Source organism: Lathamus discolor, chromosome 4, assembly GCF_037157495.1.
Source record: "Lathamus discolor isolate bLatDis1 chromosome 4, bLatDis1.hap1, whole genome shotgun sequence".
In the NCBI taxonomy this organism is placed as follows: Eukaryota; Metazoa; Chordata; class Aves; order Psittaciformes; family Psittacidae; genus Lathamus; species Lathamus discolor.
The window spans coordinates 125,462,043-125,487,644 of record NC_088887.1 but is presented as its reverse complement, the minus strand read 5'-3'; the positions used below and the strand labels follow the sequence as shown (position 1 = coordinate 125,487,644).

General features: G+C 48.1%; 1 protein-coding gene and 1 long non-coding RNA gene across 3 annotated transcripts in view; one reads left to right on the top strand and one right to left on the bottom strand.

The window, feature by feature from the left end:
• Positions 1–8,472: 8,472 nt before the first annotated feature.
• WNT11 (Wnt family member 11) overlaps positions 8,473–25,602 on the bottom strand; it is a 29,458-nt gene continuing 12,328 nt past the window's right edge. For both annotated transcript variants that reach the window (XM_065675898.1, XM_065675897.1), the window contains exons 3-6: positions 25,096–25,331; positions 24,123–24,400; positions 22,369–22,661; positions 8,473–9,814 (exon numbers count right to left, since the gene is read on the bottom strand). In XM_065675898.1, the coding sequence (XP_065531970.1) occupies positions 9,640–9,814; positions 22,369–22,661; positions 24,123–24,400; positions 25,096–25,331 (982 nt within the window). In that variant the 3' untranslated portion in view covers positions 8,473–9,639. The remainder of the gene's footprint in view (positions 9,815–22,368; positions 22,662–24,122; positions 24,401–25,095; positions 25,332–25,602) is intronic.
• Positions 11,053–20,740, top strand: LOC136012860 (uncharacterized). The gene is made up of 2 exons (XR_010611994.1): positions 11,053–11,206; positions 20,130–20,740. It is a non-coding gene; the product is annotated as an uncharacterized LOC136012860 (long non-coding RNA).

Below are 25,602 nucleotides of genomic sequence, written 5' to 3'. Positions count from 1 at the left end.
GGATGCCTGGGTGCAATTTATTTACTTAAGGTTAATGCTATCTGAAATGCCTTTGGGTGCCTCCTTGACGTTGCTCTTCCAGCCATTGTGCGCAGGGGACTCCTGTGGGACCAAAGTCCCCCCAAAGTCCTGAGGAAAGCCTCAAAGTGCACCAGATGCTTCATTACAGACTGCTGAGAGGAGCCCTATGTCCAGTGGAAGAAGAGTTATTACAGGGGTCAGGGTGAGCAGGGAAGTTGTGGATGCCTTAAATCAGCCAATTCTTTGCAACCGTCAGCTTGACACATTTATATCACACCGAGGGCTGCTCATCAAGCATGGATACAGAGGGAATTACTAAACATCACTTCCCACTTTTCCCGATGCAAAGGTCCTTCCAGCTCGCCCTCCCTGCAGCTTGCATGCTGCCTGCAGCAAAGGAAGGAAGCACCTGCAGAGGTGAGCGCCGAGGTGGTATTTCAATCTGTGCAAACCAGACGAGGGAAGCAGCCCTGGATAGAGCAGGAGTTGAGGAAAGGAAACGGTTTTCCTGCCTCAGCCTTGCCCTGGTCAACACGTGCAGCACTGGGTAAAATTAACTGCACATTGAGCAGGTAGAGGAGGGGGAAGTAGCTGCGGGTGGTTGGGTGTTCAGTGTCTGCATGCAGCAGAGAAAGGTCTGGATCCTCCTTTGCATGATGAACCTCCTGGACCTGGAGGATGTTTGGCTTGAGATACGCCAACAGGTTGGTTTCCATTGGTGATGCAGTTGCTGCTATTACTGCCTTTGATAATGGCCCAAATTATAGCCTCTTATCCTAAATTTCAAGCTAATTTAGGATAACCCTCAATAGAACCACAGAATCCCAGACTGGTTTGTGCTGGAAGGGACCTTAAAGCTCCTCCAGCTCCAACCCCTGCCACGGGCAGGGACCCCTTCCACTGGAGCAGCTTGCTCCAAGCCCCTGTGTCCAACCTGGCCTTGAGCACTGCCAGGGATGGGGCAGCCACAGCTTCTCTGGGCACCCTGTGCCAGTGCCTCAGCACCCTCTCAGCCTGGCTCCAGAGCAGAGCTGCTCCAGCCCTCGCAGCAGCTCCATGGCCTCCTCTGGGCTTGCTCCAAATTGCTTGAAATATAGGATGAGAAAGAACGGGGTCAGAAGGAAACCCCAAAGATTGATGGACTTACTTGAAATCTCTCTTTTCTCTGAAATTCAGTACGAATTTCAATAAAACAGCCAATCCTCAAGCGTGTTGAAGTCAAGCTCTCACACATCCTTAGAGCTTCAAACATGGGGGTGTAAGCACTCAACTTTACCTGTTTCTATTCTATAGCCCCATCTTTGGTCCAGCCTAGTTTCATCATCCATCACCACCCAGCAATGCTGCAGACCTGATCCCAGACTGAGTGAATTTGGGGCCCAGCATTAGAAAATGCCAAAGAAATCCGGGTCTCCATTTAAACAAGCCCATGTTTGTCAGCAGTTACCACTTAGATCTGAGATATCCATAACTGGCATTTATAGGATTCAATTCTCTGTGGTTTTCAGTGCTTTGGCCCTTATCCAGAAAAACACTTATACACATGTTTAGCCTTAACGTAGGAGCCATCCCAGTTCAAGCTGTCGCTCTGCTGTACTGGTGGGCAGATGCCCAAATTAACTCAACCCATGACAATTTGGGGGTCTCAAGCTCGTCCCTGATGGCAGCACAAGAGCCCCAGCGTTCTGGATCCGATGCGTTTCCCATTAGCTCCGCAGCCTTAGAAGCGCGTTCCTTCACATTCCAGCTTCTCGGAGTTGTGCACTTGTGTTATATCCTCTCTGCCTTTCTGTTTTCTTAGGAGAAATCTCGAGGCCATGTGGTTCTGGTGAATACCTTGAGTAAATTCCATTTAAAAGAGCAAAAAAAAAACCCCTTCCACACGGCCCAGAAAGGATCTTTAGAATAACTCATTTCATCTTTACAATGCAGACCAAACCCAGCCTGCCTATTCTGAGCAAGAAGCAAATAAAACCCATCCACAATGCATGCTATTGTTATTGTTTTTATTATTATAGTTGCTCTTACAGTCAGAACACAAAGCTAATGCTGCTCCCCTAACAGGGGTAACTTTTGCTCTGGATGCATAAACCATGGCTCTGCTGAGATATTTAATCAACCTCTGCCTGACTCATGAAACGGGTCCTGAGGGGAAAACAAAGCGCAACACAACACGGTGTACATGTTAAAGTCATTAATCTCAGGTGGATTTTAAGTTTCCTGTTCCTTCTCCCCCTCTCCCAGATCTTGGTTTCTGCTCTGTCTCCCATGCACCGAGGACAAAGTCGCCTCTGTGGTTGCTCTGAGCAGCTCTTGGGTGCAAAGGCCCAAGAGATGGTGTTTGCCGACCATTCCTGATGCAGGGAAGGCAAATCCTTCGTGGTGGGGCGAGGGTGTTAAGGACAAGTCATCCCAGGGCTCAATTCTCCTCTTGCTCCCCATGCCCCCAAGTACCTCTAGAGCTTCTTTCCACATCTTCCCTGAGCAGGTAGACAACACAGGCTCAGCTCACTTGGAGGATGCTAATGGTTGTCTACAGGGATCTGTTTTCTAGCAGGAAAAGGAATGGTCCCTTAGGGACATGTTTATCACTTTCCTGACAAAGGCACTGTTAATTGTATTGGGGCTTGGAGCAAGCTGCTCTAGGGGAAGGTGTCCCTGCCTATAGCAGGGGATTGGAACTGGGTGAGCTTTAAGATCCCTTCCAATCCAAATCAGTCTGTGATGCCATGATTCCATTCCATTCCATTCCATTCCATTCCATTCCATTCCATTCCATTCCGTTCTGTTCTGTTCTATTCTATTCTGATGTTTGCCTCCTTTCCTCACCCCCCTTCCCCTGAGCAAGAGCTTTTGTAGCTGCTTATGAAACACTCATGGGCTGCTGCTTTAGTGTGATTAAGATACTTTCCATTTTGCGGACTAAAGCATCCAATGGGAGTTTTCTATGATGAATATCATTTGCCTACCTTGGGAGAAACCTAAACGATATAAAACTGGAAGGGGGTGAGGATTGGAAGAGGAATTCATCAAAACATATAAATCCAGCTGGATGCACGCAAGGTCTAAATCCTCAGATGTGGAAACAGAATCAAGTCCAAACTGGTTTATTAAATCATGGTTATTTTTTCAAGTGAGTAGATGCTACAAAGCCACTGATACAATACTTTTTGAGATAGCTTGTCTTCTTCCCTCAGGGCTAATATTGTAATAGTTGGAAATAATAGTATTTATGGGAACATACCAGCTGTATTTTCCCAACTAATGTAAATCAACAGGGCTGTGTAGCAGGACATGGACCTTGGCCAAATTATACCAGCTATTAGGATCTGATAGGGCAATGTTATAAGAGAGAGAACTACAGCATCACCTGAGACATTCACAATAATTAAAGCCATTTCATTCAGGAGCTGAAAGACCTCAGTGTTTCGGAGCAAAGCCTTGAAAACTGGTTGCTGAGGGGCTGGGGGAGTGAAGGAGAGTGGTACATGAAGGTCTTGCCCTGCTGTTAGGGATGTATTTTCCTTGCAAAACTGGGTTGTGACAAATGTTCTCCCAAATATCTTTCAGACCACACAGGAAATAACTTGGCAGCTACGGTCTGGAGTCCTGTTGAAGTGAGAATTGCAATTGAGAGCAAGGGCACCTCTCTTCTGGTCTCTCTGTACTTTGCTGCTGATGCCAGGAGGAAAGTATCAGAGCCGGGTTGCAAGGAACAAGATGCACCATTAGACCTTCCAGAGTATGGTCCCATGTTATTGACTCTTTGTTATAGGCTCTCTTTTTATGCCTAGTTTCTATTTAAAAGAAAAGAAAACAGAAAGCCCTTGTCTCCCTCTTATACAAAGCTATTTTCTGGGCAAAATAGAAGATGCCAGAGCATCAGGAGGGAGATGACCCTAGTTGCAGGATGAAGCAGGGCTGAGTAACAAGGGAAGCGGCAGTTTATCATCAGACCTTGCTCTGTGCATTACTCTTGTCTTGGTAAAGCACATTGTCAGTGCAGGGTGCAGCTGCTCCAAAGAAGACAAGGTCTCTGAAAGTTAGGATTTATGGGAAAAGGGGTGTAACAATGTTAGTTCATAGACCAACAGCTTAGGGTATGGGCTGGGGACACACAGCGTCAGCTCAAAGAAGCAAAATTCAGATGAAGCCTACTATTAGCTATCTAGAGGAGCAGGTAGATTTTGAGCCTGGGTGCCCCAAACTGCAAACCCCCAAAGAGAACAGCATTTCAGTTCAGCATAGAATCATAGAATGGTTTAGGTTGAGAACGACCTGAAGGTCATCCAGTTCCAACCCCCTGCCATGGGCAGGGACACCTCACACTAACCCATGGCACCCAAGGCTCTGTCCAACCTGGCCTTGAACACTGCCAGGGATGGAGCATTCACAGCTTCCCTGGGCAACCCATTCCAGTGCCTCAGCACCCTAACAGGGAAAACTTTTTCCTTATCTCCAACTTGCACTTCCCCTGTTTCGGTCTGAACCCATCACCCCTTGTCCTGTCACTACAGTCCCTAATGAAGAGTCCCTCCCCAGCATCCTTATAGCCCCCTTCAGATACTGGGAGGCTGCTGTCTTCAGTAACAGTTATGGGCCCAGGCAGATACAAAGAGTGAGGTACCACCACGGCTTAAGGTCTGCTGAAGGGTCATGTCCCACCGGATGGACCGGCAGATGCCTGGTAGGCTTCCTCACATCTTCCCATTCTCTGCAAAGTTTCTTCTGACATGAGAAAACCAGCTGAGGAGCACAGCTCTAACACAGGAGGAGTGAAACACAGCTGAAAACAATGTGCATGTAGAGCATTTCTTCCACCTCACTGCTTTTTTCGCCAAGCAGAAAGACTCAGGACATCAGCGAGGGAGCAAGAAAAGGAGTCGTTACGGAATAGCACTGAAACGCTCAGATTTTTCTTCGCTCAGAACATCCCTGCCTTGCTGGCTCCATCAGCAACTGGAAATAAAAATTCCTTAAAAGAATGAAAGTGGACCGTTTCTTTACATCTCAACCGAAGCCAAGTCCTGGCTTTGGAGAGCAGTGGGATTTGTGCCACCAGCCTGTCTGCATGTCAGCCTAAAGACACCCACCGCTCATCACACCACACTGCAGAGACGTTTTAGTCCACCAGCTTTTATGGGGTGACAATAACACAAACCACTGACAAACTACCAAAGGCCTCTTTTTTGCCTGCTCGTGGCTGGGGGAGGGAAGGAGGCGAGGAGACCAAACCCATTACAGCAAAGCAAAGTAGCTGAGGAGAGCAAAATATCTCTCATGTTGCTCTATAGCCAGCGATGCTTTTCTCCCCCAGGTCTCAGGACTGCTCAGGTTGATGTCAGAGGCAGTTGCCTCCCAGAAAGCAGCTGGGTGAAGGGGGAAAAGGGGATTTGGATGAAGACTGCGGTGTTACGGACATATTTCCCCATAGAAAAGAGCCACTGTTTCCCCTCATTTCTGTAGGAGTGATTTTCCGGCTGTGTACAGCACTTCCTTAGGGAATGGGGTTCCCAGAATGATCTGAAGAACCTCAAAGGCTCCACTGCCTTCTACTCCTACAGCAGACACCCTCCTCCAACATCCCGTTTCCTAACAGGGACACAGAGCTTGCTGCCTATTGCAAGAGTAAAAGAGCAAGGAATGGAACCTAACCCAACCTAAAACCTCCCCTGCACAGCAGCTTCTCCTCACACACAGGAGCAAACCACCGTGAGAGGTATTAGTCACGTTTGTTATCAAGCTCCTTTGGGGGCACTGAGATGTTTTACCGATGAGAATGATGGCTGATACAACACAAGAATCACAGAATCACAGAATCACAGAATCCCAAGGGTTGGAAGGGACCTCAAAAGATCATCTAGTCCAACCCCCCTGCAAGAGCAGGGTAACCTACAGTACATCACACAGGAACTTGTCCAGGCGGGCCTTGAATATCTCCAGTGTAGGAGACTCCACAACCCCCCTGGGCAACCTGTTCCAGTGCTCTGTCACTCTTACAGTAAAGAAGTTCTTCCTGATGTTAACGTGGAACTTCCTATGCTCCAGTTTACACCCATTGCCCCTTGTCCTATCACTGGATATCACTGAAAAAAGCCTAGCTCCATCATCCTGACACCTACCCTTTACATATTTGTAAACATTGATGAGGTCACCCCTCAGTCTCCTCTTCTCCAAGCTAAAGAGACCCAGCTCCCTCAGCCTCTCCTCATAAGGGAGATGTTCCACTCCCTTAATCATCTTTGTGGCTCTGCGCTGGACTCCTTCAAGCAATTCCCTGTCCTTCTTGAACAGAGGGGCCCAGAACTGGACGCAATATTCCAGATGCGGCCTCACCAAGGCTGAGTAGAGGGGGAGGAGAACCTCTCTTGACCTACTAACCACTCCCTTTCTAATGCACCCTAAGATGCCATTTGCCTTCTTGGCCACAAGAGCACATTGCTGGCTCATGGTCATCCTCCTATCCACCAGGACCCCCAGGTCCCTTTCCCGTTCACTACTTTCCAGCAGGTCAACCCCCAACCTGTACTGGTACATGGGGTTGTTCTTCCCCAGATGCAAGACTCTACACTTGCCCTTGTTAAATTTCATCAAGTTTCTCCCCGCCCAACTCTCCAGCCTGTCCAGGTCTCGCTGAATGGCAGCACAGTCCTCTGGTGTGTCAGCCACTCCTCCCAGTTTTGTGTCATCAGCAAACTTGCTGAGGGTGCACTCAGTTCCCTCATCCAGGTCATTGATGAAAATATTAAACAGCACCGGTCCCAGCACCGACCCCTGAGGAACTCCACTAGTCACAGACCTCCAGCTAGATTCTGCGCCATTGACCACAACTCTCTGCCTTCTTCCTTTCAACCAGTTCTCGATCCACCTCACTACTTGATCGTCAAGCCCACACTTCCTTAGCTTATCTATGAGGATGCTGTGGGAGACAGTATCAAATGCCTTACTGAAATCAAGAAAAACTACATCTACCGCTCTACCATCATCCCTCCACCTAGTCACTTCCTCATAGAAGGCTATAAGGTTGGTCATACATGACTTCCCCCTCATAAAACCATGTTGGCTGTTCTTAATGACCCCCTCATCCTTGATATGCCTAGTGATGGAGTCAAGAATAAGTTGTTCCATCACCTTTCCAGGGATGGAGGTAAGGCTGACCGGTCTATAATTACCCGGGTCCTCCTTCTTGCCCTTCTTATAGACTGGTGTGACCTTTGCCATCCGCCAATCCTCAGGCACCTCGCCCGTCTCCCACGACTTACCAAAGATGATGGAAAGTGGCCTAGCAATGACCTCCGCCAGCTCCCTCAGCACCCGTGGGTGCATTCCATCCGGACCCATCGATTTACAGATGTCCAGTTTGCATAGCTGATCCCTAACCCAATCCTCATCTACCAAAGCAAACTCCTCCTTTGTCCTGACTCCTTCTGGGGCTATAGAAATCCGGGGCCCTCGGGGAGAGTCTGCAGGAGTAAAGACAGAGGCAAAGAAGGCATTCAGCACCTCTGCCTTCTTTATATCCTCTGTCTCCAGGGTACCCACTTCGTTCAGCAGTGGGCCTATATTGCCTCTTGTTTTAGTTTTATTTGCTATGTATTTGAAGAAGCCCTTTCTATTGTCTTTAACCCGACTAGCAAGATTGAGTTCCAAGGAGGCCTTAGCTGTCCTAATTGCCTCCCTACATCCTCTAACAACTGTCCTATATTCCTCCCAAGCGGCCAGCCCCTCCTTCCATAATCCATAGATTCTCCTTTTCCACTTGAGTTTGCCCAGCAGCTCCTTGTTTAACCACGCCGGTCTCCTAGATCCCTTACTTGACTTCCTCCTCATTGGGACGCTCCGATCCTGAGCTTGGAAGAAGCGGTCCTTGAATGCTAACCAACTATCTTGAGCCCCTTTACCGCCTAGTACACTTTCCCATGAGACTTCCCTTAGCAGTTGACTGAAGAGGCCAAAGTTGGCCCTTCGGAAATCCAGAACTGTGGCTTTGCTAGGTATTCTATTCCTCCCACACAGGATCCTAAACTCCACCATCTCATGGTCACTGCAGCCAAGGCTGCCATTGACCGTCACCACTTCGACCAAACCCTCCTTGTTGGCGAGTACTAAATCTAGCAGCGCTGCTCCCCTAGTTGGTACGTCCACCATTTGCATTAAGAAATTATCATCAATGCACTCGAGGAACCTCCTAGACTGTGAATGACTGGCTGTGTGAGTCAGAACTGTGACTCTTCCTTTCTCCAAGTGCTGTGTTTCCTTCTCTTGACTGTATCTTGGCTAATCCTGCTCCGAATGAAGAGGCTGGGGAGACAGGGAATAAAGGAACTTCTCTATCCCACGCCAGCGAGTGCCTTGAGCCATGCTCTTCTCCCATCCTTGGGAGGAGAACCAGGGTTGCTTTCCAAGTAGGAGAGAGAAACATAATAAGCTAACATTTTGCTGTTGCACCAGTAACTTCAGCATTTATTTCATACTATTGTTAATGCTTGTTTATAACATATCGATATATTTATGTAGGAAGCAGAGTAGACAAAAGCAGGAGATATAAATATTTCTGTATGTTCTCATACAAAATATGTACAGCCACAGATAGTGGTTCTCTGCTGCCTCAAGGCAGGGCCATGTGAAGGACTGACACGTTCCCATTCCTTCCTGCTGGGAATAGCTGCTGCCCTGCTCCCTGCAGCCGGGACCAGACTTGCTCCCCTCTCTGTAGTTTCTTGGGGCTGGGTCAATAGTTTGTATAGGAAAAAATGAGGCGGCGGCATATTTCCCTAAGGATTTGATAGCCCAATGTGGCCCAATGTGACTAAGGGCATCGTACCCAAAGGGCAAGACAGAAAGAGAGCAGGAGCTGGGGTTTTTTTCCACTTTCCCACTGGATTATGCCTTCGCTTTGATATTTTATCCTAACGTCCCCACTACTATCTCATAGACCCAACAAAGTTCTATTCTGCCTCAGTGATCCCAAGGGATTTTTTGCATGGCTGAATTCAAAACCCCATCCAGCCTGGATAAAGCAAGGAGAGCTTTTCCTGCAGCAATGAATTCAAAGTCTCAGACCTGTGTAAAAGAAAGGTTAAAATTAACTGTTCATTTCAGGGGATTGACCTGAAATCTTTCCACCTTTATCATCCGGGATGGATGCTTCCCTGCTTAAAGTCTTTGGCAACAAAGGCAGTTATTGCTGAGAAGTCGTAGCTTTATCCCTTTTGGGGTGGTCCTAATGCAGACTGAGTACCTGTGCTGGAAGGTAAATGTGAGCCTTAGTTGTTTTCAAACAAGAGTTGCTTTCTACTTTTGTTTCTCAGAATACTAAGGCACTTGAGGGCTGAACATCATTGGCGACCATAGGAAATATTCGGGAAGAAGATAACATCCCGAATGAGTTTTTGTCTTCTCTGAGAGCATTTTATTGGCTGGGGAAACATTTGGTTTGGGGTTTTAAGGGTCTTCCTTTTACTGGTGTGAATGCTTGTTGTTCTCCTCCTACCATCTTCCTTCAAGTCTGTGTCTTTACAAGATAAACGATGTCTAGTCGAGGAAATGATTTCTCTTCTCTGTATAGTGCCGGGCTGCCGCTGGCGTCTCAGCTCCCGGGTGGAGACAGGAGGGATCTCACTTGCACACGTATCTCTCGACAGTCCTCTCGCACTTTTTACAGGTCACGTAGCAGCACCAGTGGTACTTGCAGTGGCATCGCTCCACCACTTTGTCCATGTAGGGGTTGTAGCCTCTGCCGCAGCACATCAAGTCACAGCTGTCACTCCCATTGGAGGTCTTGTTGCATTGCCTGCAAGAAAGAATACGGAGTAAACAAGTGCAAATCACAGAATGGTTTGGGTTGAAGGGACTTTAAAGCTCCTCCAGGCCCAACCCCTGCCACAGGCAGGGACCCCTTCCACTAGAGCAGCTTGCTCCAAGCCCCTGTGTCCAGCCTGGCCTTGAACACTGCCAGGGATGGAGTATTCACAATTTCCAGTGCCTCACCACTCTCACAGTAAAGAACTTCTTCCTTATATCTAACCTAAATCTCCTCTGTTTAAGCTTGAACCCATCACCCCTTGTCCTATCACTGCAGTCCCTGATGAAAAGCCCCTTTCCAGCATCCTTTTAGCCCCCTTCAGACACTGGAAGCTGCTCTGAGGTCTCCACGCAGCTTCTCTTCTCCAGGCTCAACAGCCCCAATGCTCTCAGCCTGGCTCCATACAGGAGCTGCTCCAGCCCCTGATCATCCTCATGGCCTCCTCTGGCTTTGCTCCAACAGCTCCATGTCCTCCTTATGTAGAGGACACCAGCGCTGCACCCAGTGCTGCAAGTGGGGTCTCACGAGAGTAAAGGGGCAGGATCACCTCCTCCAACCTGCTGCTCACACTCCTTTCCCCGCAGGGCTTTCCAAAGCACTGCCTCGTGGTGGTGCTGGGACCTGACAGCTCTGCAAGGCGCTGGGTGATGGCAGCACGGTTGCATCTCAGCTGCAGCCAGCGCATGGCAGGGGTGAGCACCCAGCCAAGCAGCCCTCGACACCTTCAAGGGAGGCAGGGAGAGCCCCAGGGCTCCACTCACATCACCAGCTCTGACACCCAAACTAGCATTAAACTCCTGTTCTGACCCTCAGTTCGGGCTCAGCAGCATTCAGGCTCCCTGTCAGGCAAGGCAGGACCCAGCTCATGTACAGACAGACAAGCAAACCATGATACCTCCACCAAATCAAAACCTCATAGTCCCTGCAATCTGCACCCCCAGGCAGGCTCCAAAGCCGTTTGAAAGAAGCTAGAAAGGAGATGATACCTTAAAAACCAAACACCGATGTTTGTCCAACACTACCTAACCTGCAAAGGATGGAGGAGAAACCCTGCAGGCACAGAGTATTTGCACAGGCTCCACGCCAATGATTCAGGGCTGGGAAAGCTCCCAAACAGGCTGTTACAGCCACTATCCAGCCCTGACACTATCAGGGAAATCACAACCGATACTGGCAGGGCTGGACTCTGCACTTTCTCCCCTCAAAGCGGCTCCCAGCACGGTAGAGCAGCCGGGGAGCTGGCACTGTAACACCCCGAGTGCTGACCCAGGAGCAGGCGGCGCAGCGGGGGCCCGGTGTAGGATGACAAGTCGCCAAATATCACACGGACTTCCACTGCTTGTTTTGCTTCTGCTTTTAATTAAAGCCAGACTCGTCAGGGTAAGTCGGCCCTTGTGTTGGGTTGCCTCGCTTTGTTCACTTGCAAGTGGCTGGGGTGAGGGTTTCAGATGTAACTTGTGGATTGGGGATTCTCTTTCACTGATCCATTGGTCATGGATCCACAGCCATTCCCAGAACTGATGCATTGGCCATGGATCCCCAGCCATTCCCAGAACTGATGCATTGATCATGGATCCACAGCCGTTCTCAAAAACCAGCTATTTCTTTCTCCTAAAATATGGCAGGTTGGGTCATTTGGACCCAGCTTGGCATATTTTGACCCAGCCGTACTCAGCTGGGTCATTTGGATCACAGTTGACATGAAAGCCCACGTCAATCCATCCAACCCATTTCGGATGCAATGAAGCATGTCCTAGAGATGCTGTTTCTCCATGGGCTGTAAAAACAGCCCATGGTGGAAGTGTTCTTGTTTGGTCAGGTGCTTGGCTGGACAGTAGCACTGTAGGGTAACAGATCTCACTATGCACCCAAGACCATGGAGCTGTGAAATCAGTGGAGTCTGGAAGCTACTGTGAGAAAGGTGGGATGGAGAATGGAGCAATTGCTGGCATAGGATCATAGGATGGTTTGGGTTGGAAAGGACCTTAAAGCTCATCCAGTTCCAACCCCCTGCCATGGGCAGGGACACCTTCCACTAGAGCAGCTTGCTCCAAGCCCGTTCAGCCTGGCCTTAAACACTTCTAAGGATGGAGAAATCTTGTTCTGCATGGCTATTTGTCTAGAAACATTCTAAGGCTGGTTCAGGGGCAAAGAAAAGAGAGAGAAGCATGAGCTGAGCACTCCATTAATAGACGAAAACAAATCCATGAGATTTATAGGAATTCCTCATGAGGTAATGCTTTAGGAGAAGTTGCGGGATTAATGAGGTGTTGAGATTTTGTCCTCGTTCTTCCTTTCTTTTCTCCTGACTCAGGCGGGCCTCCTGTTTGTTATTCCTGACTCGCATTCCTCTCCAGGTTCAGTGTGTAAAGGCCCTCCCCTTTTATGCTCCCCATCTTTTCGGACTTGTGTAAATATTTACCAGCCTTTGAAAGCCTCTGCCGAAGCCGAGGTCTGCAGCCACACTGAGCGTGTTTGCCGAACGCTGAACCAAAGGCGTTGTTACCGCCCCTGCGAGCCAGGGCCCCTCCGCCAGGAAACCTCCAAATGACTCCTCATAAATGTATTAGTAAATGCATTAAATATTCGGAGCAAAGGTTCACATATAGGCCTGTTGACATTAGGAGAGGGGAGGGTATTTGACATCCTTACTCAGCTTTACCGGCAGATGGAAAGGTGGATGCCAGGCTGTTCACCTAAGGAGGATGGGGAGTCTGCAGAGGTGTGGTGATGGATGCGCAGTGCATCCCTGCCACCTCCTGCTGACAGCTCATTAAAATGGCCAAGAAAAGGAATAGATTGGAGCACCTCTTGTATGAGGATAGGCTGAGGAAGTTGGGGCTGTTCAGCCTGGAGAAGAGAAGCTGCGTGGGGACCTCACAGCAGCTTCCAGTGTCTGAAGGGGGCTATAAGGATGCTGGAGAGGGACTCTTCATTAGGGACTGTAGTGACAGGACAAGGGGTAACGGATTCAAACTTAAACAGAGGAAGTTTAGATTGGATATAAGGAAGAAGTTCTTTACTGTGAGGGTGCTGAGGCACTGGAATGGGTTGCCCAGGGAGGTTGTGAGTGCTCCATCCCTGTCAATGCTCAAGGCCAGGTTGGACAGAGCCTTGGGTGCCATGGTTTACTGTGAGGTGTCCCTGCCCATGGCCGGGGGTCGGAACTGGATGAGCTTAAGGTCCTTTCCAACCCTAACTATTCTATGATTCTATGGGTCCATTCTGGCTCCAGTTCACCACTGAGGACATTCATTCCTCAAATGTACAAAGCACCCAACAGCCAATTTTACCCTATTCACAGAGCAAAACTCTTCTACCTGCTCTGTTGGGACCTGAGAATCTCCCTTTCCTTGTACCCACTCCTGCAGTTTGTAGAAAATGAGTGGATCTACTATGAGATATTCCTTTCCATACATGTCCCCATCCTACCCAGTCTGAAATAAAAAGGAAAAAAAAACCCAAATCTCATTTAAAAATCCACGATCTTCCCTCACTCCTGGATAAAAGCACAGGGACATTCTGGATGGATGGGTTGAATAGCCAAAACAAAGCATTTGACCCCATCCTGAACTTAAATGGGCTTCTAGAAGACTTTTCCTACAATGCCACTCACCAGAGATTGTGTTTTCTATTTTAAAGTATAGGCCTGGATGAATTATCTTTATTTTTTCTTTAAACAAGCTGAAGCAGAGTTACTTTCTCAGCTGTATCTATACATACAAAAAGCAAGTGGGAGAAGACAAAGGAGCCCAAAGACCAGAGTTTACCCACAGAAGCTGCCCTCGAGCATCTGCTTTCAGAGCCCGCGGCTGCGGTCTCACCAAGCTCCCTGCTGATGGGTTAAGTTCAATCTCATTTGTTTTGGGCTTGGTCCAGCACGATTCCAGCAACTCAGAGAAATGCCCTCCTCCTGAGCCCCAGAGAGAAAACACGAAGGCAGGCGATTGCATCTTAACACAACACCGTAACCTCTACAAGCACTTGGAAGACCGGTGAAAAATGATGCTTCAGGCGTAATCCCAGCCAAGGTCCTGGCTCAGGAACAGGCTTTCACATTGTCACAGTGCGTTTTCCTTCTTTATGTAAATTTAACAAGGGCAAGTGTAGAGTCTTGCATCTGGGGAAGAACAACCCCATGTACCAGTACAGGTTGGGGGTTGACCTGCTGGAAAGTAGTGAAGGGGAAAGGGACCTGGGGGTCCTGGTGGATAGGAGGATGACCATGAGCCAGCAATGTGCTCTTGTGGCCAAGAAGGCAAATGGCATCTTAGGGTGCATTAGAAAGGGAGTGGTTAGTAGGTCAAGAGAGGTTCTCCTCCCCCTCTACTCAGCCTTGGTGAGGCCGCATCTGGAATATTGCGTCCAGTTCTGGGCCCCTCTGTTCAAGAAGGACAGGGAATTGCTTGAAGGAGTCCAGCGCAGAGCCACAAAGATGATTAAGGGGGTGGAACATCTCCCTTATGAGGAGAGGCTGAGGGAGCTGGGTCTCTTTAGCTTGCAAAAGAGGAGACTGAGGGGTGACCTCATCAATGTTTACAAATATGTAAAGGGTAGGTGTCAGGATGATGGAGCTAGGCTTTTTTCAGTGATATCCAGTGATAGGACAAGGGGCAATGGGTGTAAACTGGAGCATAGGAAGTTCCACGTTAACATCAGGAAGAACTTCTTTACTGTAAGAGTGACAGAGCACTGGAACAGGTTGCCCAGGGGGGTTGTGGAGTCTCCTACACTGGAGATATTCAAGGCCCGCCTGGACAAGTTCCTGTGTGATGTACTGTAGGTTACCCTGCTCTTGCAGGGGGTTTGGACTAGATGATCTTTTGAGGTCCCTTCCAACCCTTGGGATTCTGTGATTCTGTGATTCTGTGTAAGAAGGGAGGAGGTCAGCCCTGCTGACTGGACAAATCTCACTCAATACGCCTGTCCAAAATCAGCCCCTTCCAGCCCTCATTTGGAGAAACATCATAGAGCATCATCATGGGGTGGCTCCTCAGCAGAGATGGTGAAGGACATCACAGCACTTCTAAGAGTCTTTCTCCAGCTGGAGAAGCTAATGCATCTCATAGTTACCTCCTGGGGGATTTTCATTTTAAAAGCTATGGGGAGATCATGGAATCAAAGAATGGTTTGGGCTGGAAGGGACCTTAAAGCTCATCCAGTTCCAACCCCTGCCACGGGCAAGGACACCTTCACTCGAGCAGGTTGCTCCAAGCCCCTTCCAGCCTGGCCCTGAACACTGCCAGGGATGGGGCAGCCACACTTAGTTTTGCTGGGGATGCCAGTTCATTTCTGTCCCACCAGCAGATATAAGAATAGAGTTTTTGGTTGCCCATCTGGCATCTGAGAGACACACTGAGACCAGGTCTGTAATGTTTCACCCTAAGTAATGGGTCAGATGTCCACTGGGACCTCATCCCACCAGTCCTATTGCTAAGTGGAAGCTGCTTATGCATATATATATATATATATGCATATGTATATCTAAAACTCATTCTGGGTCACAACTGCCTGCCTGGCCCAATACATCTCCCAGTGGCCGTGGGAGATGATTTTTTAGGGAGGAAAACACAAATCCAGCCACTTTCTATAGTCCTTTTCCTCATACATCACCAGCACCTGGGCTGTTACATTAAGGATGATAGAAGGTATATTCCTGACTAGACATCTCAGTATCCCCTTGTGGACATCTTGGCCATGGGCTTGTTTCATCCCTTTCCGACCTCAGGGAAACCATCTGCCTCCATGAACTCCAGCAGCCACAAGTCCCAAAAGACAGTACTGCTGCGTAAAGAAGTAATTCGCTTTCTCTCTTTTAAATCAAATCCCTATTCGTTCCTTTGGTGCCCCTTGCTCTGGGAATGTCAAGCCTTACAGCAGTAAATAAAAGAAAGAAAGAGAAAAATAACTCAAATGCCCCTGGAGATGTGTAGCACAATGGACAACGCTAAAAATACATCAAAGTGTACAGCTTTAGGGAAGATTTTGAGGGCAGAATCTTAACTACTTTTAAATTGCTTTCTCATCGACGAGGAATGACTAGAGACCGATGCTGAACAACCGTACCAAAGAGAGTTATCAATAGTACATGTCAGCGAGGAGATGTCGAGGGAGATCCTGGAACCAGCCTGTATTTTCATTAATGAGGAGTAGAGAAGGAGCTTCCAAACTTGTGGATAAGGCTGGGGCAAAAGGAGCTGAGAGCATGGATTAAAATGCAAAGTAAGCAGCACAGTTTGAGAAAGATACAGACAAATGTGGGAGTGTTCCCAGGAGGACCAGAGGAGCAGCTGAGAAAGAGGAAAAGGACAAAGGAACTGATGTAGGGAAGTTTGTAAGGTGCCTCTTCCCATCTATAAAAGATCATTGCAAAAAATGAGAGAGAACGAATGCTCTTTATATGCAGAGGAAAGAATTGAGTTTGATTTCCGATTAGTTTGAAGTCAGATTAAGAAAAACATAACTCTGAGGATAATAAAACCCTAAAACAAGTTGTTTAGGGAAACTTTAAAACCAGCATACACAAATACCTTCAGTAACTAGGTAATCTCAGCTCCGTCTTGCTCCTAAATAAGATCAGGCTTTGTGGAAAGCCATTCCTAACCCTGATATTCCTTAACTCTAACACTGGTTTGATGCAGAGGGATTAAACACATTTAGGAGAGCTGGCTGCAGTATTTTGTTCCCTAATTCACTGCCCACTGTAATTTTACTGTGTGAAATTACTCTTTCCACCGTTAAATTTATGATTCACAAATCTGGTCAGGAAACTTTCTGGTCAAATCCAGGTCTCTCAAAGTGGGAAGGGCTCAGACTTCCCTAGGGATTAACTAGAAAAAGCCGCCCCAAAACACAGCTGGCCCAAATACTGAAACGGGCACTGGCTATGAGCGCATTGCCCCGGGAAAGCAGAAATAGCACTGCAGGTGGGAGGAACGGAAAGCTGCCTATTTCTGACTTCCCCCTTCTTACGCTTCCAGGACACTCACAGAAGAGGTATTTGCTGTTTGTTATTCATCACTTGTTGGGTCCCATGAAAAAAAGGTGGCACACGTGGAAACAGCTCCCAAAATTGCTAAATCATCACACACATTATGAGCTACTCAAAGGCAAAGTTCGCTGTATCACTTCTTGTGCCCGTACTGAGGGACAGAAACTGAAAGAGGTTGTAACAAAAACCAAACACCAAATGCTGTTATCTACCCGTAACTACCACTCTATCACCTAAATATGAGTGCTTCTGCTAAGAAGTTCCATCACCCGTGCAATGCAAAGCATACCTTTGAGGTGGCAGCGAACAAGTAGTAGCAAGGGCTGCCATTGAACACTGAAAACCACTGTTCTCTGCAGCGTTTGACCAGTCCCACTGCTGGGACCACCAAGATGCCAAAGAGGTACCAGCCATGTAGTCTTTGCAGTCATCATCAAGCACTAGTTGCATGCTCATGTGTGTTCCTATGCAAGAAAATATACCAGCCTAAGACAGCTTGGGAGCCACTTAAGACTAATAATGCTGCAGAAAAGGACTGCAGTGACAGGACAAGGGGTAACGGGTTAAAACTTAAACAGGGGAAGTTTAGATTGGATCTAAGGAGGAAATTCTTTCCTGTGAGGGTGCTGAGGCACTGGAATGGGTTGCCCAGGGAGGTTGTGAGTGCTCCATCCCTGGCAGTGTTCAAGGCCAGGTTGGATGAAGCCTTGTGTGGGATGGTTTAGTGTGAGGTGTCCCTGCCCATGGCAGGGGGGTTGGAACTGGATGATCTTGAGGTCCTTTCCAACCCTAACTATTCTATGATTCTATGAATACATAAGCAAGGAGCAATCACCAAAGAGCAGCCACATCCATTGCCAGAGTGAATCACCTAAGGAGTGGTGGCTAACTAACCCAGATGAGCTGCAGCAAGACATTACAGCCCCAGTTCTGCAGTGTAAGAAAGAGAGCTCCTTCCCATCTTCAGCAGGGAGGAAACAGCATTCACTTGGCTCCAAAACTGCTCTAGGAAAGATCAGTAATAAGCAGCTTGGTTATCTCTGCAAGGCTTTTGCATGCATGGCAGCATTTCCCTTGCCTTGGATCCCTTAAGGGACCTTAAACAGCCTTTGAAACGTGATACATTGCACCCAACTGATAAAGAAGGTTAATACTTTTGCTTCTTTTCTCACACAAGAGATCTCAAGTTTATAATCTGCTATTATTTAGGGCAATAAATTATTATTCCCCATTTACTCAAAGCCAGCAGCAAAATTTCCCGGCAGGAGAAACTGAATTACCCTGTTAAAAGATGAGCTATAGGGAGCTTCTATCCGAGAAAGCTCTGAAATGGGAACATCGAATCATAGAATAGTCAGGGTTGGAAAGGACCTTAAGATCATCCAGTTCCAACCCCAGTGGCTAATTTGTTGTATGGAAATCTGTACAATCCACTTGCTGCTCTGCACATCAGCTCCTTCAGGTTTTAATCCAGACTATTCTTTCTTTGGCTATGAAACCCTGATGGTGGCACAAAAGCACATGGGGTTTGGCTGGAGTCGATGAGGGCTGTGGTTGCAACAAGCCTGTTTGCAGGAGCCTTGGACACCGGTTGCAAAACTCAGCTCCTTAATCAGATTTTGAGCACTTCAAAGAGGCTTCAAATCTCAGGTTTGGGTCGAGCTCCCTGACTTTGGAATCTGGATGCACCCCAAGTGCTTGGAGGCAAGCGGGTTTCCAAACCATTACTTATTTCAACTGACTAAGAAAGGGAAAGGCATCTCAGAAAACATTTCAGGCTTGTTCCGAAGAAGACTGAAATCCTTTCAGCAAAGAGCTCTGAAAGGGTTTTGAGCACCCAAGTGAACCTTTTCCGAGTGGATTTTCATGCGATTCCACTACAAGGTCACTCAATTCCCTTTCCTGCCTGGAAACCACACAAGTCCACATCATGCAAGGGATACTTACGGAGATGGAAGCCACCAATTAGATTATCCCTTCCACCCACCTGCCAGTGCAGGGTTGTTCCCTGCAGTATGTACTGAAACACAATATGTCTGAGGTGTTGCAACTGAGCCATCAACCACTGTCTTCCTTCCAGCATGCTTCGAGCAAGCACCAGGCCTGGGGGAAAGGGTGGAGGGAAAGGACTTTTTCTCTATATGATGCAAAACTATCCATTTTTGAGGACAAGAAACATGGAGAGGGGCTTGGGCCAAGGGCCTGTAGGGACAGGCCAAGGGGAATGGCTTGAACCTGCTCGAGGGGAGACTGAGCTGAGCTCTTAGGCAGAAGCTCTTCCCTGGGAGGGTGCTGAGGCGCTGGCACAGGGTGCCCAGAGAAGCTGTGGCTGCCCCATCCCTGGCAGTGCTCAAGGCCAGGTTGGACACAGGGGCTTGGAGCAAGCTGCTCCAGTGGAAGGGGTCCCTGTCCGTGGCAGGGGTTGGAGCTGGAGGAGCTTTAAGGTCCCTTCCAACACAAACAATTCTATGATGAACGACATTGCTAATGGTGTCTCCTCCTCTCTGCACCCCATTGAAGGCAGAAAGCAGGACTGGAAAGATGCTGGAGATGCCCAAATCAAAGTCTCTTGGACCACGGTGGTCAGGGTGTGCACTGTAACACACTGCGAGCTGATCCCTGCACGCACGCTCATGGCCAGAATAAGGCCAAAGAGGGAACAGGCAGATGGTGGAAGAAGAGAGAAAAGGAAGTGAGGGACCACTACTAAAAATCCCTTTTTGATTGCATTTGCCATAAAAGACCTTAACAATTAGCCTAGTAAGAAGCAGCAGGATCTCCCCCCAGAAGAAATTAATGTGCACAAGGATAAAGTGTTAAAACGCCTCCGGGATTTTACTTACACAATAAAAACCTGCTCGGGTTATTTCCATTCAAGTGTTTTACTTAGCAGAGTAAGCACGAGCCACATCTTCCCCTGCCCTCTCTAACAGCATCCCTTTTGTGTTCCTTCTTCCTCATCCCTGTCATTAGGCGCTATCTGCAGCCCCACGGCCAGCTGGAACAGAGCCACTGCATTTAAAATACATTTAGATGTCATCTTCATGAGAGAATAATTGTGAAGGGAAACAGGCATCCATGGGAGGAGAAGGTTAAGGAATCATAGAATGGCTTGGGTTGGAAGAGCCCTTAAAGCTTATCTAGTTCCAACCCCCCTGCAATGAGCAGGGGTACCTTCCACTAGGCCATATTGCTCAGATCCACATCCAGCTAGATCCCCTCCTTCTCCCTGCTCCCCTCAGAAAGCACGGATCTGATCCACAAACACATTGTGTGCATTTTACACTTATTTCCTCTGCTGTTTCAATGCAGAAAGGGGGATGCTATGGCTTGTGTTACTCGTGCCAATTCGGAGACACCAGGCATCAAGAGCCTGCAGATGGACTGTGATGAAAATGAGCGTAACTACACGTGACCTTAAAACTTGGCCTGAGAGATGCCTGCAGCTCAGCACAGGACTATCTCACCCTCCTCCCCTCCCACAGCCGTCATCGTCTTGAACATCAGGAGCATTTCTTGACAGGTTCCTTTTGAAAGCCATCCCCTCCTGCCTTAATATCTCGGGCCTCTAAATCCTCACTCAATCTCACTTCCTTTGGACCCTTGCCTGGCAGGCTCACAATCACTGCTGTCGCCCAGCTCAGGATAAACGGATGCCTGCAATACACATTTTCCTATCCTCAGAAGGGAAAAGAAAACAACACATCAGTCAAGGACTTGACATAGTTTTCATCCTTAGCTGGGATAAAAAGGCAGAAATCTGCGGTGAAATGAAATTAGATGAAGAAGCAGCCATGCCTCTCCCTTGAAAGGGTTTCAGCTCATGGAAAATGTTTAGCTTGGCAAATCTGGAATGGATTCGGTTTGGTTTTGACACAGTCTGTTGATTTCACACAATTCCTATAAAATTAATTTCCAAATGACCTCCAGAGTTCTTTTCATTGCAAAGCACACAACAAAGAGGCCTTTTTCGAGACACAAATTTGTCAAAATCCATACAAATCTACAAAAACACAGCTTCCACTCACATTACATTTTCCCTCAGAAAGCCCGGGTTGAACACACATAGTTTCCCTACAGTCCTCAGTGACTCATAAACATCTTCACTTGCTAATCACTGCTCCACCACTGGGCTGGCAATGAGCATCAGCCTGGTGTTCCCTCCACAATGCTGCCAGACAAGCGCTGTTGTAGAGCAGTCAAGCCAGTGGTTTTGGAGGATACAAAACTAAAAGTGGCCCGAAACATCAGACAACAAAACGGAAACACTCGTCTCACTCAACTGTCTTCATCTCCTGATCGGTTCCAGCAGTTAAATGGTGATGTATTGTCGACAGAGTTGCAGTTCCAGATTAAATGGCCATTGCCAAAACGATAGCTTATAAAGTCCCCCCACTAAACACTTCGTATGAATCAAAGATATCCAAAGAGTATCTTTTCTGCATTTGGGTCATTCACTTCATTTTCACTACAGCAAAGCCTTCCATCCACTGAACCAAAGCAGTCCAATTACATAGAAATCATAGAATAGAATCATAGAATAGTTAGGCTTGGAAAGGACCTCAAGATCATCCAGTTCCAACCCCCCTGCCATGGGCAGGGACACCTCACACTAAACCATCCCACCCAAGGCTTCATCCAACCTGGCCTTGAACACTATATTACCACTATATCCAACAAGAGTTAGAGTGAAAACACCCCACAAAAGGGCAGGCACATGCTCCTTGCAACTGGACTGTCCAAGTCTTCACCATAAAGTAACACTAAGAGCAAAGATGAATGATGATAACTACATAAAGAAAGCCCAGCCAGCAGATAGCAACTAATGAGACATCTTGAAAACCACAGCTATTTGGCTGTCAAAGGGTCTGCTACCCACTTAGAGATGATACTCAGACTGCTGAAACATGGAAATGGTTTGTCTTGGGTGGAATTAAACAGATCACGGAAGAGACAAGCATGTCTGCTGCCTGTGAAAGGGGACAGAACCATACCCACTGATGGCTGGGTAGGGTGACTTTAAATCACTAATATTAATGAGATGAAGAAATTCCTCTGCAGAGACACAAAAACCACAAACACACCTGGATTTTTTAAATGCAGTGGAAAAAAAAACCACCCTAAAACATAACCTTTGTGGCTATCAGGGCATTTTAATGCTGCCTAAGAGTGCTGGTCATAATGGAGTCAACACTTGCCTACTTACAGGAGCCTTACAGTAGAGTAACAACTCATCACATCAGCAGTGACTGCCGGAAATGACTTGGAGGGTATCAACACAGCATAAAGCATCTGTTTGATCATTATGAGCTGCTGTGGAGGTGTGGGGGATTTCCAAAGGTATCTTGTGCCTGCCTGTACAATGCAAGGGATTGCAGCCCCTTTTTTGACCACAGCCATCACTTAGGTATCCATAGACCACACCATGAGTTAGCGTTACCCTTGACCTGCATGCATATGGATATTTGCCTCTCATCCATACATGTTCCCCTCTTCCCCTTCCCTCTTTGGGGCTCAGAGCACAGTCAGCATCCACTGCAGAAACCCTCACCTGTCCTGGGTCCCGTGCGACCCCACTTTTTCATTCTTCATGCAGAAATCAGGTGAGCTCTGCAGGTAAATCAGCTCTGTCTCTTTAACCGGCCTGATATCAATATCCTTTGGCACGAGGTATTTGCGTGTGCCCATGGGCCGGTGAACGACCTTGGTGGCTGATAAATACTTGTTTTTGAGGTCCAATGCAATGTCTCGCAGCTCTTGAAGGCCTTTCCAACAGGTCTTGATAGAGCATGACCCAGAAACTCCATGGCACTTACATTTCATTTCAAGAGAGGCTTTCAAGACCTGCAAAAAGGAAGGCAGGAGTTAAGAAATGCCCTTCTCTTACCTCCAAACATCTCACAAGCTTGCTAAAGAAAGCACTTTCTTAGTAGGGTGTGCTATAGAAAAGGAATGCTGCTCTGATTTCTGCGCAGTCACTCTAGAGCAGCTCCCGTGCAAAGGGAATGAGACACCAAACAACTCCTTGGTGATCGCTATCATGGGATCACGGAATAGTTAGGGTTATCGCAATACTGCTTTCACCAAGGTACTTTTGCAGCCAGCAGACAGAAAAGCATTTTGCATTTTGATCAGATGCAAAAGAACAAAAGGGCTGCATTCCCCCCCCCCCCCCCCCCAAATTCCTAAGGAGCTGGAAATCAAAGCATTCCATTAAATAGGCCATTAACATCCATATCTGCCCTCAGCAGCTCTTTGGGCAAAAGATGTCAAGGCTCAGATGAATTCAGGGCATTCTCACCCTGCCTGGCTATGGGGCCAGAAGAGCCTTTTACTTTGGTTCTGCACTAGTTTAATTTTGGTGGGACGCCACTAAGAAGGGCTGAATCCAGCAGCCATGGCAACGCTGTGTCCCAAACGAAGATTTTTCCCATTGAAATTAAAACAAAAGCTTAAAACATCATGAAAAAATAAATCAGATAGAGTGGGAATGGTAGGGTAAAACACCCAGAGGAGGCAGGTTTGGCATGGTTGTGCTCTGCAAAGGTGAGTTCAGCCTGTAGCTACACAGGAAGCTGCCAATGAGCTTAACATGCTCCAAGGTTTACTCTCTCCAGTGGCCTGGAAAGGTCCAAGCTGTGTGGGAGGACCAGCCTTGGGAACCACACTGCATCCCCAGAGATGGGTGCAGGGCTCAGCTTTACAGCCCCCTACCCATTTCTCCACTGCGTGGAGGGCTGAGATAGGGATTTACACCTCGGTGCGCACCAAGCGCTGCACATGGGAAGCATTATCCCTCCGCTGGATGCAAGCTGTTAAAAGCGGCTTCTGCCAGATATGGGAATAATCACTAGGAAAACAGTTTGGAAAGGAGGACTCATCCCTCCTGGCTGCAGGGGATGATGGCTGGGAGGGAGGCAGCTGCTGTTGGATGCATCTGGCAGATGATAATCCTCCACGCTTACACAGCACTTTGCCTGTGCAACGCCCTTGGCAGAGCACGACGGGACCCATCCCCACCACACCTCCTGGGGTATAAGCAAGCCAGAGCCATCCTTGGCTGTGGAGAGGGTGGCAATGAAACATCCCACCCATGGGTCTATATCATAGGGCTGATAACAACATTCAGGACCTCCTGAGTCCCAGTGTGGGTTATAGCACCACAGACTTCAGCAGGCCAAAGGAGTTCAGAGCAATGTGGGAGAAGCCTGCTCCTTTGCTAGCTGATAGAGACACTGAACCTCACAGAGCGACCGACCACTACGGATGATTGTACAATTACAATAACTCTCGTGGATTTGTTACCTGTCTCCCTACTTCACTGTTGTGCAGATGCATCAGTTTATTGGCTTGTGATCCTGATTTTTTCATCTTCATGGGAGCATCTGAAAATTTGGACCCCATGATAAGACCATAGTTGAGGTTGTCTGCACATCCTCCCCATCGATACCCAGGTCCAGGTGTCTCACCTGGGATGGGACCACAGGAACAGCCAGGGAGGTCCCCGGTGGTGCAGGCTCTGGCAATGGTGTGGCTGATGGCAGCAGCAGAAAGGGCATACACAAATGCTGACTCCCTTGTGCCTGGAAGAGACAAGAACTCCAGCTCAGCATCCTGGGAAAGCTAAAAGTCCCTTAACAAGAGATCCACACAACCTGTGCCCCACAAAGCAGCAAACACACCAAGTCACTGCAGCTGAAACCTCCCATGGCATCATTAGCTTGAAGCATCACCTAAGTGAGCTCTTCAACATCACGCAACATCCCAACAGGACAAGGAGGCACATATAACTTGTCCGCCATGGTGTGATCTACTCTTGGAGTCCCTCCGTGGACTCTCCTGCCTCCTTTTGTCACTGTGATGGATGCTGCTTGCCAGCAGGTCATGAAGCTAGCATGAAGCTAGCATGGGAGGCCACAGAGCTGCAGCATGAATATGCAAGGATGCTCTGACCCATGAGATCTGACTGTGCAGCCTGCTGCTTGACAAGCCTGCATGCTCTGAGCAACAGCTCCATGGCTGTAGGCAAGTGCACCATGACTCCTAATGAGATGAGCAGACCAGGATGGGGCATGCTTTGTGGAAGACTGTGGACTGGAGACCACCTGGGCATGACTGGCCCCATAACAATGAACATGGTCTCAGAGAACAGGACAACGAAGCTATGTAGTTCCTCAACATCCCCTTGGTAGCAAGACCCTTCCGGCCCCAGCACACATACGCACACACTGACTGACTCTACTCACTCATGTCCCCGGCTGACAGCAGTGCTGTTTACCTCTCTCTAAGTCCAGCAGGTAGTTAGGAGCCAGCTCAATGGAAGAGCAGTTCCACCTCATGTCCGAGAAGGTTTTACGGCAGGTCTTTATCACTTCCCGTGCCGCCTGGATGATGGTCTGCATTAGCTCCAGGTTGCTGCGGCACAGTTGTACCTGGGATACCACCAAGCCTTCGAGCTGCTTGCAGTGCTGGGTTTGATTCAGGGCCAGAGCTGAAGGAGTCTTGGACAAGGCTCTGAGGAGGCAAACGCATGCAAAAAGGCATTAAAACCTGCAAGAAATCCCAGTTAATCTTCAGGTCAATGTGAATTTCTCCATCCCCTCCAGCCTATGCACACTTCTCCATCACCTCCAGTCTATGAACTTGTCTCCATCACCTCCAGTCTAGTGAATGCTTCTCCATCACCTCCAATCTAGTGAACTACAAATGAAGTTCATCTGGCTTCATTTTAGCTACCTGTAAATAGGTGTTTAGTTTAAGCTGGTGAGAAAGATAGGCAACTATG